The following is a 16100-nucleotide window of genomic DNA, read 5'->3' as shown; positions in this document are numbered from 1 at the left end:
ATATGAGCCAAAATGGCGCCTTTTTCATTCCATCTTTTCCTGGGCCGAACTTTGTGAACTGGAAGGAATGTCATCAAATTCATGATCAGATATTGATTGAAAAGCCAGTGAGGCTATAAGGTGTCCTGCTTAAGACTAACTGACGCAGCCCCTGTTCTATACAAGGACAGTCGTAGGGCAGAATTTCCGACAGGAAAACCAGGCGGCAGCCAATCGAAAAAAAAAAGAAATGACGATAAAGGGGGTAACGTAGGAGCCAGTGACCGGGACCAATCGAAACCGAGACAAAGGTGAAGTGCTAATGGTGGATTGATAGAATTGACCAATGACGACGATGAAGGCGGGAGAAATAGAAGTGTACGACGGCAGGAAGTGACCAATTGTAGGGCGACCTCGTATGATTGGCAGGATGGCGACCAATCGAAGGCGGGAAGAGCTCGTCTGAGGGGCGGGAGTCGGTAGCGTCCATGACGGAGGTGTGTACGGTGGCGAAGGGAGGGGGGAAGAAACGCAGGAGGGAGAAGCTGGCTGCTGGTGGTGAAGATGGCGGATGGAGACAGTGGGAGCGAGCGCGGTGGCAGTAGTGGTGGCGGAGGGGGAGCCGGCAGCGGGTTCCAGCACTTCCAGCGGGAGCAGGAGACCCAAGAGCTGGCCTCCAAGCGCCTGGACATCCAGAACAAGCGCTTCTACCTGGACGTGAAGCAAAACGCGAAGGGCAGATTCATCAAGATCGCCGAGGTCGGAGCCGGGGGCTCCAAGAGCCGCCTGACCCTTTCCATGTCAGTGGCCGCGGAGTTCCGCGACTACCTGGGGGATTTCATTGAGCACTACGCCCAGCTGGGGCCCAGCAGCCCGGAGCAGATCGCGCAGTCCTCGGGCGGCGAGGACGGCGGGCCCCGCCGCGCCTTGAAGAGCGAGTTCCTGGTGCGGGAGAACCGCAAATACTACCTCGACCTCAAGGAGAACCAGCGGGGGAGGTTCCTACGGATCCGGCAGACCGTCAACCGCGGCCCTGGGTTCGGGGTAGGCGGGGGAGGCGGCCCGGGGGGCAGCATGCAGGCCGGGCAGACCATCGCCCTCCCGGCTCAGGGCTTGATCGAGTTCCGAGACGCCCTGGCCAAGCTGATCGATGACTACGGCGGGGACGATGAAGAGCTGGCCGGCGGCGGAGGGGCCGGGGGCTACGGCGAGCTGCCCGAGGGGACGTCCATCATGGTGGACTCCAAGAGGTTTTTTTTCGACGTCGGGTCCAACAAATACGGGGTGTTCCTGCGGGTGAGCGAGGTGAAGCCCAGCTACAGGAACTCCATTACTGTCCCCTACAAAGCGTGGAGTAAGTTCGGGGGCGCCTTTTGCCGCTACGCCGAGGAGATGAAAGAAATCCAGGAGAAGCAGCGGGATAAGATGTACGAGAGAAGGGGAGACGAGTCGGAAGGCGAGGACGTAGATGACGACTGATGTAGATGATTTAAAAAGAGGAGGAAAACAAAAAGGCAGCGAGAAGCATAGTACCATGACGCAAAACGCAGAAATAATACATAAGAAAGAATATTACGTGCATGACGAATCGAACATTAATACTAAAAACAAATATCGTGGAGTTAAGTACATTTGACTGAGAAATATTGTCGTGTAAAAGAAAAAAAAAGCTTACTCAAAAGTTTTATTGGGATTCGCAGGAGGGGGGAAAAAAAGTTTTCGAGAGTAAAATGAGACGTTCTCGTTTTGGGGGTAGTATTGGGGTATCTCTTTTTTTTTTGTCACAAGCGCAAAGAAAAACGCCCTTTCTCTCTTGTAAACCAGCAACTCGGTTTTCACAGCCTGCTTGCGAGACAGCGGGTTTATTAAACCTTTTTTTTTTCTTTGGAAATCTTTTAAAAAAAGATAAAATAATTAACGGAATTCACCTGGACCCGCACACGTCAACGCTATAATGTTTTTAAATATGTAGCCATACATGTTATTTAACTCAAAACAACAACAAACAAACCAGCATCCATCGTATTACTGTTTTTACACGGTCTTGTCTGGTTGTAGGCAGGGTTTTTAATATTTTTATAAAATCCAGATATGAGGAGTCCGTAGGGACTTCGCAGTCCGCCAGAATCAGTGACAGTTTGTGAATCAATCATTCTCTGTCGACGGTGCACCTGTAAAGATACAGCGCCTTGATCAAACTGGAATAAGACGCCAGGCTGCGGCTATGGGGGTGGGGAGATAAGGCGTTTCTTTTGTACAATTCCATTAAAACTTAGTTTTCCAGCTTTGACCGTCCACATCAGGTATCTAGTTCACGAGAGGGCGCTAAACATGTAACAGCTTTCTTTTTTAGGAAAGGTGTGTGTGTGTATATATATAGCTATACGTTTCCCGTTTGGTTTCTCCCAGGATGTTGTCGTGAACGGGGAGACAGTCCCTGCGGGAAAACCTAACGCGATCCTAATGGGACGGCCTGCTGCGTGTCACCCAGGTGGGGGCTATGCGTCCTTCAGGGATGCAAAGCGCTGTAGAAATGCAGGAGTCGCCCGGTCGAGGCGTGCGCAGATCGAGCAGCAGAGAGCGGCGCGCTGCGTGGCGTGTTTACTGGTGCGTGTGAGGGAGGGGGGGGCTTGTGGCGAGTCGTCTTAGGCTGCAGTTGTGAAAGAATTGCCGAGGCGAGAGAGCGCGGAGTCGCCTGGCCCTGCAGTCCAAGATATCTCCTCGAGTTGCTGACACACGGAGAGCGGCTTACTGTTTTATTCCTGGAGTTCAGGACAGCGGCGTCTTATCGGGGTGGGCGGGGGGGTTGGGGATGCCGCGCTAGTTTTTGTTCTGAAGGGATGCACCTGTCAACATGGCGATCTGACATCGACAACCGGCTTTGGAGCTGAAATCGCGGGGCCACGATCAGTCGTTCTTTTACTTCAAGAAGTGTGAGGAGGAGACCATTTGGAATAGGAGGAGGAGAGAAAAAAAAAAACGTTTCCACGTCTGAACACCACGGAGTGTTTTTGTGTTTTGGGGGCAGCAATGCATGGATGGATGGTTTTAAAAAAAAAACTATATGGAAAGAAGGTTATGCTTAAAATCTTTGAACAAACCAGCAGAGAAGAAAATATTTTTTAACTAAATGGGGGGGAAAAAATTATATGAATTACAGAATTATAAGGCTTGCAAAACAGGTTTATTTCACGCTGGGATGCTGAAGATTCGTCCAGGAGTATTTAAGTTTTATTTTAGGTTTTTTTTTGTTGTTGTTTCCAAGAAAGAATGGAAGAGTTTAACCTTATTAGAGAAGTACTGACTGTGTACTTCAGAGATCAGATCACCTGTCCCTGCCCTCCCTTTCCCTATGAATACAAACCTGTTCTTTTTATGTGGTTGTCAATATTACTCCCTGGCTTGGAAGTGAGTAGTTCACTATTCATTCCAAAGTTTTCTGTATTAAGTTAGCACAAGCTTTAACAGGAGGGCATATATAAATGTCTCCAGTGGTCCTTAAGTATTTTAAATTGTGCATGCCTGTTCCAGTTTGGAGCTGCCTTGTGTTAATTTATTGCATATTATAATTACTGTATGTTGGTATTAATCAGTTCTAGACCTTTTTTTAGTTTTATTTTGTAAAAAAAAATAACCTGACAACAATAAGAGCTAAGAAAGTTTACCACGCAACATCCAGCAGTTGTGATGTCCTTAGTTTTGTTTCCCAGTTTCAGTGGAGATAGCCCTTCCAGGATCTGCTTTGGTAGACTGCGTTAAGGTGAATCAGTTAACGAATGGATTTCTGACACAGATTAGCACAGGGGTCCCTGTCCTGGCACCAGGTGCACACCTGCCAGTTTCCACCATGCCCGAATCCAGAACCCCACGGACCACGTGCTTGATTAAAACCTTCGCTGGTGGCGTTTCCCACCCGAAAAGGTCAGCGATTTTGAAGCGACTCCAGTACAGCAGGTGTAAAAGGCTGCCTCTGGCTCTTCAGGACCTGACAGCATGAATTTGGATTAAGTGCATGTCTGTCAAGGGTTCGATAATTTCCATCTGCGCCCAGGTGGAACCAAAGCCAGCAGGTGTGTGGGGCCCCAGTACCGGGACAGGGAACCCCTAGATTAGAGTGTTTAGTGTTAATTTCTTTGCCACGTGTCATCTGTTGCACTTTAAAAAAAAAAAGAACAACCTTCTTTAGCTCACTGTAAACAGTACATTTTTAGCTTGATGTGAACTTTGTTTTTAATTTTAATTTTACTCTTCTCCACAGCAAAGAATTTGTCCTAAAACCGTATGGGAGCAATAGTGTCCTTTTTTAATTATATATATGAGTTAACTACATCCTTATTCCTGTACTGTGTTATGTGATATGGCAGCTGTTTCCAGTCATGTGTGTTCTGCTGTAATATTCTATCTAGTTCCTTTTAATAATAAATGAATAAAAATTCTTTGCTGAGGAAAATGAGCGTAAAGGTTTTCAACAAACTTTGGACACGGGAGAAATGGCAAAGGGTTTGTGAGAGTAAGAAAGGGTATGAAACTGGTCCCATGTTGGCTCTAGGGGTTAGGTGCTGCTTTACAGTAAGCACAGGAGCACGTTGGAGCCAACATGGCTGACAGCGGAGACTGCAGTTTCACGCCTTTTCCTCGCCGCTCGGTGAATAAACTGTAATGTACAACCAGCAAACCCTCCGTTTTTTAAGAATCTGCGAACGAGGCAGCTGTGGCAATGATGCTGCGAGCTGACTTTGCTGTATATTGCTGTAGGTTTTAATGTGCAACCAGTTCAAGTATAGAGAGGCAGTTATTCCTCGTGTTACAGTGTTTGAGGATTCAGCTGTGCTCATCACTCCTGTGAGCTGTGGGACACGTCTGGGAGCTGACTAGTAAACCGATACCCTCCTGACAATTGACAAGACAGAGTGGAGGCCTAGCACCGAGCAGCCCTAACTCAGTGTTAAGTGGTCGCTAGTCTAGAATTGTTTTAACATTAAAGGAGCTTTTCTCTCCTGTGCAGTTTGAACTAGGGGAGGCTATTTAACGCTTTAGGGCTCTTCGGAATTGGAGCGTGGGGCGTTAAAAGGGCTTAGGAAGCCATGCCATTCCAGTTGGCTGTTCCTGTGCTTGCTACAGGTTTTAGGCGAATGGTGATCATGTGTTTCACAGCACATCAGTGACACTGTTTCAGGAGCGTCACATGATGCTCGATTTGATATTCAGGTCTTGCCGGTGTCACGAAAGGCAAAAGCGCTCTCCTTTGCGCCTGCACAGCATGGCTGCCACTCCCTTCCAAGACCTATTCTGCTCAAAGCATTGTATCTTAGTGCATGATGTGTGGGGTGTCTGGAAAGCATATTAAAGTGGTTTCTTTCTTATTTTTATGTTGCTGCTGAGGTTTTCTGCAGAGCTGTGACTGGACAGGTAGCCGAAGCATTCCCATCTCCACACTACCCCCCCCCCACTGCTCATTGTGCCTCACCCACCCGGCGGGGAACACCAGTAGGTTTGCCCATCAGTCCTTCGAATAGCAAGGAAAATGCTCTGCCGGTATAAGTGGTGATGAGCTTTGCGCTACCAGTTCACCCAAGGGAATCTGAGTTTTAGCAGCTGTCCTGCATTATAAGCTCTGGAACAAGCATAGGAGTAGCCTCTGCAGCCGGTTTGAAATCACATGAAACATTTCTTTTGGCAAAATTATTTTACACTTTTTTTTTTAATAAGGAACTGTTTTTTCTGTCCACCCAATATGCTGTGTTATGACTGTAGGAGTGTGTTTTCATGCCAACCAGAGCAAGGCAAGTGAGGTGTGGGGAGAGAGTAGTAGGTTCCTGTTTGCTTATGTCTTGATGCGTTAAGGCCTTCTAGGATGTGACTCATTCCGCAGATTCGCTGCGATTACAGGCAGACCATTTCTGATATTTTTATTTAATAAAAAAAAGCAGTCTTGGGATTGTGGTTAACACTTTCTTGGGAGCGATAGGCCATTCTGATGGTGCCACTTAAGCGGAGAGGGAATTTCTGAATCTCCTGTATTTGTTAACTCGTATTCGTGAGGAAGGCTCGTCCGTGCTGCCTCTGGAATATGTGCAGGGACTAGTTAGAGGGCGGGATGTGAGCTACGTAAGTGTGAGTGCAAGCGTCTGCGATAGCTTTGCTTTTGAGTGTGTGGGGTATCCCAAAGAAGACAAAACCTGCCAGAAACAGTTGATCTTTTAGGAGGTGAGGTTGTAGCGAATGTTATGCAAAAAGGTTTTATGGTTCATTCGAGGGCTGCGGTGAACAAACAGTGGTGGGAAAGCCAGTGGACAGATTCTGGAAATGAGCATGCTGAATTTGAAGGAATGAAACTTTCCTTTCACTGTGTCTGGCCAACGTTCTGTCCTCTCGCCTCATGAAATCGGCAGATGACAAGGTAGAACCCTTTGGGGAGGCTATCATATAGGCTGGTGTATGTGGCTGGAGCATTGGAACCGGTTCACCCTGAAGTTTCGTTAAGCACCTAAGACGAATCCGTGCCAGCTTTCTATTTAACTCAATTGAATTTAAGTTTAACTAAGTTTGTTGAAAATGAACCGAAAGATTTAGAATTGTGCTTCTTTGCTTCAGCGCGCTGGCAAAAGTTGTAATAGTCCGCATGCTTTGTGATGCACTCTTTGTGTGTGCAAAGGAGAGGGCCATGGATTACCTGCAGATAAGGTGGGATATGTATGCGCAAGTGAGTAAGAAAGTCCGCACATCTAGGCTGCTTGTTCTTGAATTGATCAGCACTGCTTGCTGGGAGCTGGAGACATGTGCTTTGCATTGGCAGCTGGGTCTCCCCAGTCGTGTGCGTCACTCTCTGATGGATTGGGGGGGGCTCTTCCCCTGCCTATGTGGCTGAAATGGGATTTTTCATAGGGTGGGGGAGAGACGGGTGTCTTGAGGGCTCTTTCTCATTCCGTGGCGCTCCTGTGTCTGAGAGGGTGTGTGTCGGCGTGCTTTGGTGCTGGAATCCGGAGGCAGCTGCTGTGTGCCTGGGTTGACAGCTGTGACAGTGACCTCCTGCACGGCTGTTGCGGTTCTGTCAGTGCCGGTCACAAGGGGGGCAGCAGGCGGTGGGGGGGGGTGCTTTGTGTTACACTAGGGCTCCTGCTGTAAGTCTGGGATCAGAGGATCTGCTGCTCTCTCCATGGGCCGTTAGCAGGGAATTTGTTGAGCATCACGTTCAGTTGTGCTGTTTGCAGTTTGTGAGTAGAGAATTTGCATATTATGATTTTATAGCAATAATAGTGGTGGATTCTTTTGCAGAGTGAAAAGGAAGGTTAATCGCAGTCAGGCAGCTTGAAATGTTAGCCAGTGGGTAATTGGGTTGGAAATAGCTGTAAAAGAAACAGGATTCATTGCCACTTTTCTTTTGTTAGGAAAAGCATTGGATCTTAGGAGGAACCCTGGCTTTGGGAACTTATTGTTTTCCATCCGTGCCCAAGCTGTCTGTAATCTCCCGTGGTTGCCCAGGGGTTGGGTGGCACAGCTATGCAGTGGAGCTATAGCCGTTCCAGTAGGCTTGTTACATTGTCGCATTCAAAGCTGCTGTTTTTCTTAAAAGGAAAGTTACGACAGGTACTTGCCCTTTGGTCTTGCACAGTGTTGAAGCGATCGACAGAATAAAAACACCCTTTCACTTAAAAAAACACAATTTCTGTGAATGCATATCTTTTTAAAAGAGCAATCGTGAGCTTGGCCCCATCTCGATCGCAAGCAGACCGGTGCCTGTCCAGCAGTGGGAACGAGAGCTGAGGATCTGGAGGTTTCCGTGCGCTACCTCAACGCAGCTGTCTCAGAGGCAGAGTTTCATCAGGGTCGAACATTGTCACCTCGTGTCTTAAAATGAGCCTACTGCCCAAACTATACAGTAACTGCATCTCAATGCTGCGCGTCATGTGGGCATGGTGTCCATGCCTTGGCTGGACGCTGCATCTCAGTGGCCACCTGAGTGGAAGAGCACCGGAGCTTGAGTTCGCCGATGGAGTGGAGGTGGCTGAGCAGTTTCCAAGCTAGCTCTCAAAGAGTGCCGAGTGTGTTAGAGGGTGGAGTGTGGTAACGCTGGTATCCAGAGCCGAAATCTTGAGTTATTTAAAGCCCTTTCCGTGACGGACTGTCTGCATTGTGCAAGGTTCTCCCATCAGGAGATTCGGAGAGGGGGCAGCCTGGAGGGCTGGGGTGGGTGCTGTTTCTGGAATGAATGCAAGAGGATAATCATTGGGGCCCAAAAGTATCCTGTTTTTTTTTTTTTTTAGTTCTGTGCTGCCTCTTGTGTCGTTCCAGGCTTGGAACGCCTAGGTTATTGCCTCTTCCCAGGAGGACAAAATCTGGGGTGTTGGGAGGAACGAACAACTGTACAAAGAAAAATGCCAGCACCCAAAAGCACTTGAGTGATGCTTGGTCATAGGGATAGCACCCTGTTGCAGAAATACCATACCTGCCAGTCCTGTGCTTCTGCACGGCTTTGTTACAGCTGGCTTTTTAACTTAATTAAAGTTTATAAAGAAGGAGCTGCACTGGGCTGGATCTCGACCAGTTGCCCTTTCATCCTGGCAGCCTGCTGAAGGTGCACACAATCTGTCAGTGTCTCCCCTGCTTTGAAAAGAACATCCTCCCAGATAAAGTGGTGGAAAAAGCTTTTGTTAAAATCCCAATGAAATTCCTCCTGTTTTCCTTCCAGCTGGGAAGTTCCCAATGAGAGCTGTGTGCCCTGAAAGCCGATCTTGAATAGCATAAAAGGCAAATCTAAACGGTATCAAAATATTTGCAAAAAATGCTGATGGTTATGGCGGCACTTTGTAAACTGCACAACCTGGAGGGCAGTGTTTTAGTGTTATTTCAAAGAAGTACATTTTGGGGAAAAAAAGCACATTAAAAGTATTGAGGTTAACTTGGAAGAGCTCGGTCCCGTGAAGTACATGAGAGGTTGAGTTCTTATGGTCCTTCCAGGCCAATCCCAGTCTCCCCAGCTCACAGGACTGCGGGCACAACACCGTGGTTGGCAGGACAGCGAGGAGGGCGCTGGGCACGGGCCTCAGACTTACCACTAGCCAGCTAGCCCCCTGGAGCAGACCACAAGCCCTGCTAGTTGGCGATCCTTTTACTAGCAACATTTTTGCAAATGGAGTTTTACAGTCTATATTTAGAAATGTAATGTATGTTTTTATCAAATAAAGAAACCTATAATTAATGAAAGCATAATACTATTCACACTGGCTATGTCCTCTTTCTTTACTTGGTGTTAAAGTGTCACTGAAGACAGATGAACAGTTTTTTAATCTGCTGCACTTCAAACAGATGCATGTGAACACTTGAGGCAGATGTGTGTTTGAATACAAATACGTTCTAGAACAGAAAGTTTGTAATGGGCAGTACTGGAGGGGGAAGGGCGAGACTTCAGCATGAAGCTGATAAATATCTGCAGTAGCACCCAGATCTCCTGAGGCTGCTACCCAATCTGATTTTATTTTTAAAGTTGCTTCTTCATTCCCTCAAAGCAATTTTAAATGCTTTGCCATGTGCACTAGTACCAACAAGAGCAGGTATTGTAAGTGGCATCCTGATTTACAAACGTTTTAATTTTGCATGGCTGCAGGAAGAAGCAGTTTCTTCTTCCGGGGGTACTTCTATTCCAGGGTGATCTTTTGCAATTTGGAGTCTTAAACTGTGGCATACTGTCCTTCTAGAACCAATCTGGTTTTAAATAAAGGCCCTCTTTCTGTTCTTGGTGTTTATTGCCTTGGATAAAGGGGTTAAGCTGAGAGAGTTGTAGGGACGCACCCCCCCATGTTTCTCTGGCCCCAGTGTCGCTGTGCTGGTGAACAGTGATTCACTGCTCCCCCTCCCCCACTGGAGCTTCGTCGTCGGAGAGTGAGCCTCCCACTTGCCCAGTGGGCAATACTACAGTGAGCTGGAAAGGTGACAGCTCAAGGGCACTTAATACCACTCTGGGCCACCATCCAGATAAATCGGGGATTATTTTATCTGCTTTGGCCATCCTGCTGTGAAAGTTATCGTACATAGAGTCCAGGGCCCCTGTGACGAGGATCTGCGCAGCTGTCAGTGACGGGGATCCTGCAGTTTGGTCATGAAGCATGAGGGTCACATGTCTGCACTCCAACAGATGTCGCTGCAGTGCTTTTCTAGATCATCGATGGAAAATGAGGAACCTTCAGTGGAGACTCGACTCTAGAGCGTGCTGCTCCCTTAGAGCTCAAAAGTGGGGAAGCAAGTTAAAGCTATTATCTCTAAACTCCCCCCCGGTTTCTAATTTTCTGTGCTCAGATGCGTGTGTGAAAAGGAAGAAGGGTGTGGACGTCTCGCGTTCGTCACCCATGTTAATGGTTTAAATTAAGTTTTCTGATCAAGCACCAGTGGTGCCTAAATGCCATTGCAGAACCCAGCCGTGCCTGGTCTGTCATACAACCAGCACTCTCTCCGAGTCAGTTCACTTCCTCCCTAACTCTCGGAGGTGAGCTGAAACTGGAGTCCCGTGCTCATCCCTGTTCGCCTTAATGAATTATTCATTTGTTTGGCTGGTCCTTTTTTCCAAAGTGACTCATCATTGCACCCCTTTATACAGCTGAATAGGGCAATTCAGGTGAAGGACCTCACTCAAGGGGACAATATCAGTCTCTTGCCTAGGATTTGGACCCTCAGCCCTCGGGTTACATGTCCTGACCCTTAACCTTGTACACAAGCATTAGCCTGGAGCTTCACCTCCTGCCCAGCATGACAAAGCCCATAGGACCCTCAGAGTGCCACGGGGGGTCTTCACACACGTCTCTTGGGGATAGGGCCTTGTGGAGAGCCTTCCCTTTAATAGCCTGTTGTTCCTGAGCAGCTCGTTGGCTGGTCTTCGAATCTCCGTAGCGAAGACAAAATTCACATTTTTCTCCCCGTCTCTCTCTTCCGGCCAGCTCGCGTGGCCTCAGGGAAGTTCACTTCTCCGAAGTGCTTTTCCACATGTTTGCTGCGCCCGAACAGAGCAGCAGAGTGGTTGCTCTGGTGGGACTCAAGCTCCCAGAGAATCTGAACTGTTACCCCAGGGGTTCAGACCGCTCGGCCCCGAGGTCTCTGCGGTGCCTCTCTCGGTCACCACGCTGCAGGGCTGAGGTCACCAGCACCAGGTCCTGGAGGAGTCCCGTCTTTTCTGCTTTTCCTTCCAAACGGAGCTCTTCATTCGTTAAAACCATTGGAAGCGCCGTTCGACAAATAGCTCTGTTTTCATGACATGAGGAAAGGGATAAAGACAGATGAGGAAATATAGACAGAGAAAAGGCTCATACTGCAGACAAAGTACTGTGTTAAAGAGTATTAATAGAAGTGTTGCAGGAATTAGAAGCAATCAAGCACACCAGCAGGACCTGATACTAATTTTATTGAAGTCAACAAGATTTTATTCATTGGCAATTAACACTCTTCCAACAGTCACAAGACAGAGGTATTACCTACTGGCTAGAACGCTGCCAATTTAGCACAGTGACAAAACCGAACCCTGTAATTGTAGACCAAGATGTCTTACTTCAGTTACATAGAAGGTTAAGGAAGAATTGGAATTCATCCTTACAATGAATTTACTTTTAGAGTATCACACGTAGGATTACAGGAATTAGGCAGTATAGATTTAGGAAGGGCTATTCCTGTTTAGTGAACTTATCTTCTTAACTAGAGTTCTCTGGAAAAGCAAAACCAATTAAAGAGAATATGACATACATCAGCACAGTATGCAAAGCAAAAAGTAAAGGTTTAGTCCCTGCTGAAAAGAGAAGAAAAAACAACATTTCGGCTTTGGAGCCTCCTTCGGGTGTGTATGATAGTACAGTTTGGTGTTTTAATCAAGTCAATCAGATTTTTAACTCTCTAATTGCCAGGCTGTTACCTTTGCCAATATCAAGGCTGGTGTCTCCACTTCAGAAATAATATTTGAGTGTGTCATAATTCTAATAAATGTAGCTAACAGATATTTCACCCTGATTTAAAATAGTTGCCGGTAGACTAAATTAATCAGTGCTCCATCAATGATCTATCAGTTCTGTACAGAAAAGGATGGGAATGACTGTTTCATGGGCTCAATTCCACCTCCACGAGAGGAATTCTGAAACCCAGCAACTGGCACAGGATCCCTACTGATTGCAAGCCTCGTTTAAGAACTGGAGCTATTAAACACTACCTCATTAATCAGGCGGAAAGTGGCCAGCCGGATTGAAAACCGCACAGCACAGGAGTAGCCTGAGTGCTCACAGGCAGCCCGGGCCCTTCACCCGCACACGCTGCACAATCTGCGGAATCCTCTGTCACACCGATCGCATGCATGCATCCCTGTGTTTTAGTTTATTTTCGTGCGGGTGTTCACGGGTCCCCGTCACTGTCTGCACATGCATGAGGGGCTGTGTGACGGAGTGCCTGTGATGGAGGGGTTTGCGGGCACGCATCTGGGTTCGTGCCTGCGCCGGACAGCGACGGCTCGTCCGCACCCCTTTCTGGGGGAGTCCCCCCAGAACGGGCACGCGGAGCGGCTGAACATGATTTCGCTGGGGGAGGCACATTTTCACCGTGTCTCAATCTGCGCTCACAGACCCCCGCGGCGGCTGCTCTTGAGCTCGGCTGATGCAGACTTCAGACATCCACGACCTCCCTTAGCGACTTGAAAGGCCTGGCGAGCCACGAGGCACGGGATACGCTCCGAGGTTTGGGGAAGACGGCAGGGCTGCCGTAGACACGTTAGCTAGCAGGAGCAGAGAGGAAGGGCACAGACAAGAGGGTTAGGGGAGAGGCATGAATGAGGGAACCCAGGCTCTGTGGAGAAGCCCTGCTCCTGACGGTGAGCTATATTTAGCCCGTGTTGCCATGTGCCGGGAATGTGCTGCCCTGGCTCTGCTCACACGCACTTGCTGAAATGCCGCGCGCATGATGCCTCCCCAACCCCCTCCAGAGGCATCCGCTGCAGAGGCGGGTCAGGGGATCCACATCTGAGCTCTCGTCCTCTGAGGATGTGTGAACGTACGACGCGTTACCAACGAGAGGAGGCGCTTCAGCATGTCCGGCTTGATTGTGTGCTCGTAGCTGATTGATCCAAGGCTATCTGCCCCTGCCGCTTCTTGTAAAGCTCCAGAGTCTGACCTTCAACGCCAACGCTGGGTAGCTTGTTCCAGGCACCCACACCCCTTAGTGTAAAGAAATGCCTCTGGTTCTCAGTTGTTAAGATACTTACCCTTTGTTTTCACTTGCATTATGTGGATTGTGTTTCGCTTTTAATTCTGAAGACTGGAATCTGGTCCCTTTAACCGTTCAAGCCTAAAAATAGTTTAATTATTTTAGCCTGTCAGAGCAGACCTTAATATGAGCCTAAGAATGTATCTGGTTGCAATCTCTGGCCTTATTCTGGAGCTGCAAAATCTGTTTTTTATAACATGGTGTACAAAATTGCACAATGTATTCTAAACAAAGTCTTACTAGAGCATTGTGGCACTGTGGCTAAGGATCTGTGTCTGTGGCTGGGAGGTTGCTGGTTCAAATCCTGTGGCTGGCAGAGGAATCCTACTCTGTTGGGCCCCTGAGCAAAGCTCTTAACCCCAACTGCTCCAGGGGCGCTGTACAATGGCTGATCCTGTGCTCTGCCCCTGAGCTTCTCTCCCTGTCTGTGTGTCTCATGGAGAGTAAGCTGGGGTATGTGAAAATATTAATTCCTGTTGCAAGAAATTGTATATGGCTAATAAAGTGAACAATTTTATCATAACATCCCTTGATTTAAATGTCTTTACTTTTAGTTAAATGTTAACATTCTGATGGCCTTTTTAGTGCTTCCACAGAACAACTGGAATGCAGATCTCCTTATGATGCGTGCCTTGTCACATGCTTTAAGTTTCTTTCTAGCACTGGATGATTAAGAAGGTGAACCACATGCAAATGTAGCTCAAGGAACACCCAGGGGAACTCAGGGAAGGATTCAGGTTTGGCTTTTGTTACTGTGTTAAATACACAGAGATATAAGTCTGCTCACAGTCCAGCACACCTTTCTTTCATTACATAAGGTGGAAGGGAGGATCTGTGTACTGTAGGTGTTCAACAATAAATCAAAATCATGAATAACATTTTATTCTATTTTCCCCCAATGGTTTTAAGGTGCAATCTATCTTATCTGATTTCTCCACCTCCACCCTCATCATCATTCTGATGAACAAAGCTGTTTGGGTATGCAAATCTACTATATCTGTGTGTCTAGAAATTACAGTGTAGAGGAATTAATTATATTATTCTCTCTCCTAGCTGTACATCAACATACACAGATGTGTAAAGAATGGGTTAATTTAATGGTAGGGGCTGTGTGGCATTTCTGCTGAATAATATTTAAGAACAGATGTCTGGGTAATGATGTAACCAATGTTTTTTAAGCCGTTTTTTAAAAAATGCTGGTTTATTATTGTTCTCAGTGCTGTACTACTGCAGTGTACCACATGAGGTCGCTGCAGCCAAACGAACAAACGACGACAGGTTACACAGGCCTAATTGGTTAGAGACATTTGGAAAGGCGAGGTGGTTGTAGAATTTCGACCGCTCACCTATTACGCAGATACTCCGTAATTCTGGGTACGTGTATAACGCCATTTACAAAACGTTTGATCAAATTCTGAACGTTTGTCAAAAGCTTTTGGTTATGTGAAAGCAAGCTTTTCTCGAGGGCATTTCTCGGAATGAGCAGAGGTATTAACCCTGTGTCCTGGCCAGATTCCCCTCTGGTCTTTACCAATCATGGTCTCCTAATAATCCCCATCTCTGAACTGGCTTCATCACTCTGTCCCCCCCAGTGATAGCTGGTGTGTGGTGAGCGTTCTGGCGCACTATGGCTGCCGTCGGATCATCCAGGTGGGGGCTGCACACTGATGGTGGTGGAGGGGAGTCCCCATTACCTGTAAAGTGCTTTGAGTGGAGTGTCCAGAAAAGCGCTATATAAGATTAAGAAATTTGTATTATTAAGTTGCAACCTACGTGGGCTCTCCCGTGAATTTCATATAAAACCTTGAGAACAGTAGAGACGATAGCCTCATACACATGGTAGCGTGCTGCCGCGTCTGTTTCTGTGCACGCTCGCTCCTCTTTCCCTGGTCTAACCTCACCTCACGTGCTGCGCAACAGGAGCCGTGTCTCTCCACGTGACTGCCACAACTGTTGTAAGCGACAAAGGTCATAAAGTCTGTTAGCGGCAGTCACCGTCTCCTGCCCCTCTTCGTGCGCTTCCCACTCTGCAAGGGAAACTAAGAGGGGGTCGCTGCAATATATCGTATACCTGCCTGTCAGTCAGTTTTGGAATACGTGCGCTGCTTGCATAATCGCTGGTAAACAAACTTTTCACTGGGAACATTTATTCCATGCTGAAAAGAGTAGAAAGAAAACACAACGTTTCGGCGGTGGAGCCTTCTTCAGGAGTGAGGTTTAATTAGTTTTACTCACATCCAGTGTCAAACAGGGGTCTCAAACCGCAGGTATAGGCAGCAAGCGGGGCGCGTAGTGGACCGCATGGATCTCAACTGCTCTGCTCGTCCTACAGGTGCTGTGAGTCAGTCATCTCGACGAGAAGGCGCAGTAAAGCGGGGATATACTTGCGAGGCTTGTTTAAATGAGCAACCACCGACGCCAAAAAGAACTTTCTTACTTGTGAAGGGCCTCTACCATATTTGCAATTGAGCGGCGAGAACGAGAAATCGGCTTCAGTGAACGGACTGCGCTGTTCTTCGATGCCTTAAGGTTGAAAATGATGATATTGAATCGCCAGCACTCGCCAACAGTGAGTGAACGGTTTTGCTCGGAATCGGCAACCAAGAAGACGCCGACAGCTTCTGGAATTAAGAAACAATCCCGTCGTCTTCAACAGGAGAAAAAAAAACATTACCCGACTGAAACATTTTCTCGTCCCAGTCACAGGCAGGCCCTTCAGAGTTCGGACAGACAGGTGTAGCCCTCTCAGTCTTCAGCGGTTACGAGGGAATGAAACTGCCGCAGAATCGCAGCATCTGTGACCAAGTCTAGTCCCCATTTTCTCAGAGCTCTGTGTTTCTTCTCGGATATCACTACAGATGGCCACCTTCTTGGTGGCTCTGTGACCAAGGATCTGC

At 47.6% G+C, this 16100-nt stretch overlaps 1 protein-coding gene across 1 annotated transcript; it reads left to right on the top strand.

The window, feature by feature from the left end:
- The first annotated feature begins 490 nt into the window (after positions 1-490).
- Positions 491-1475, top strand: purbb (purine-rich element binding protein Bb). Its single transcript, XM_088624323.1, has one exon. It carries the CDS (start codon positions 544-546, stop codon positions 1456-1458), a length of 915 nt encoding a protein of 304 aa, XP_088480449.1. The 5' UTR covers positions 491-543; the 3' UTR covers positions 1459-1475.
- The last annotated feature ends 14625 nt before the right edge of the window (positions 1476-16100 follow it).

This window comes from Lepisosteus platostomus, chromosome 3 (assembly GCF_059453375.1).
Source record: "Lepisosteus platostomus isolate fLepPlt1 chromosome 3, fLepPlt1.hap1, whole genome shotgun sequence".
NCBI lineage: Eukaryota > Metazoa > Chordata > Actinopteri > Semionotiformes > Lepisosteidae > Lepisosteus > Lepisosteus platostomus.
This window is presented reverse-complemented; position numbering and strand designations above follow the sequence as displayed.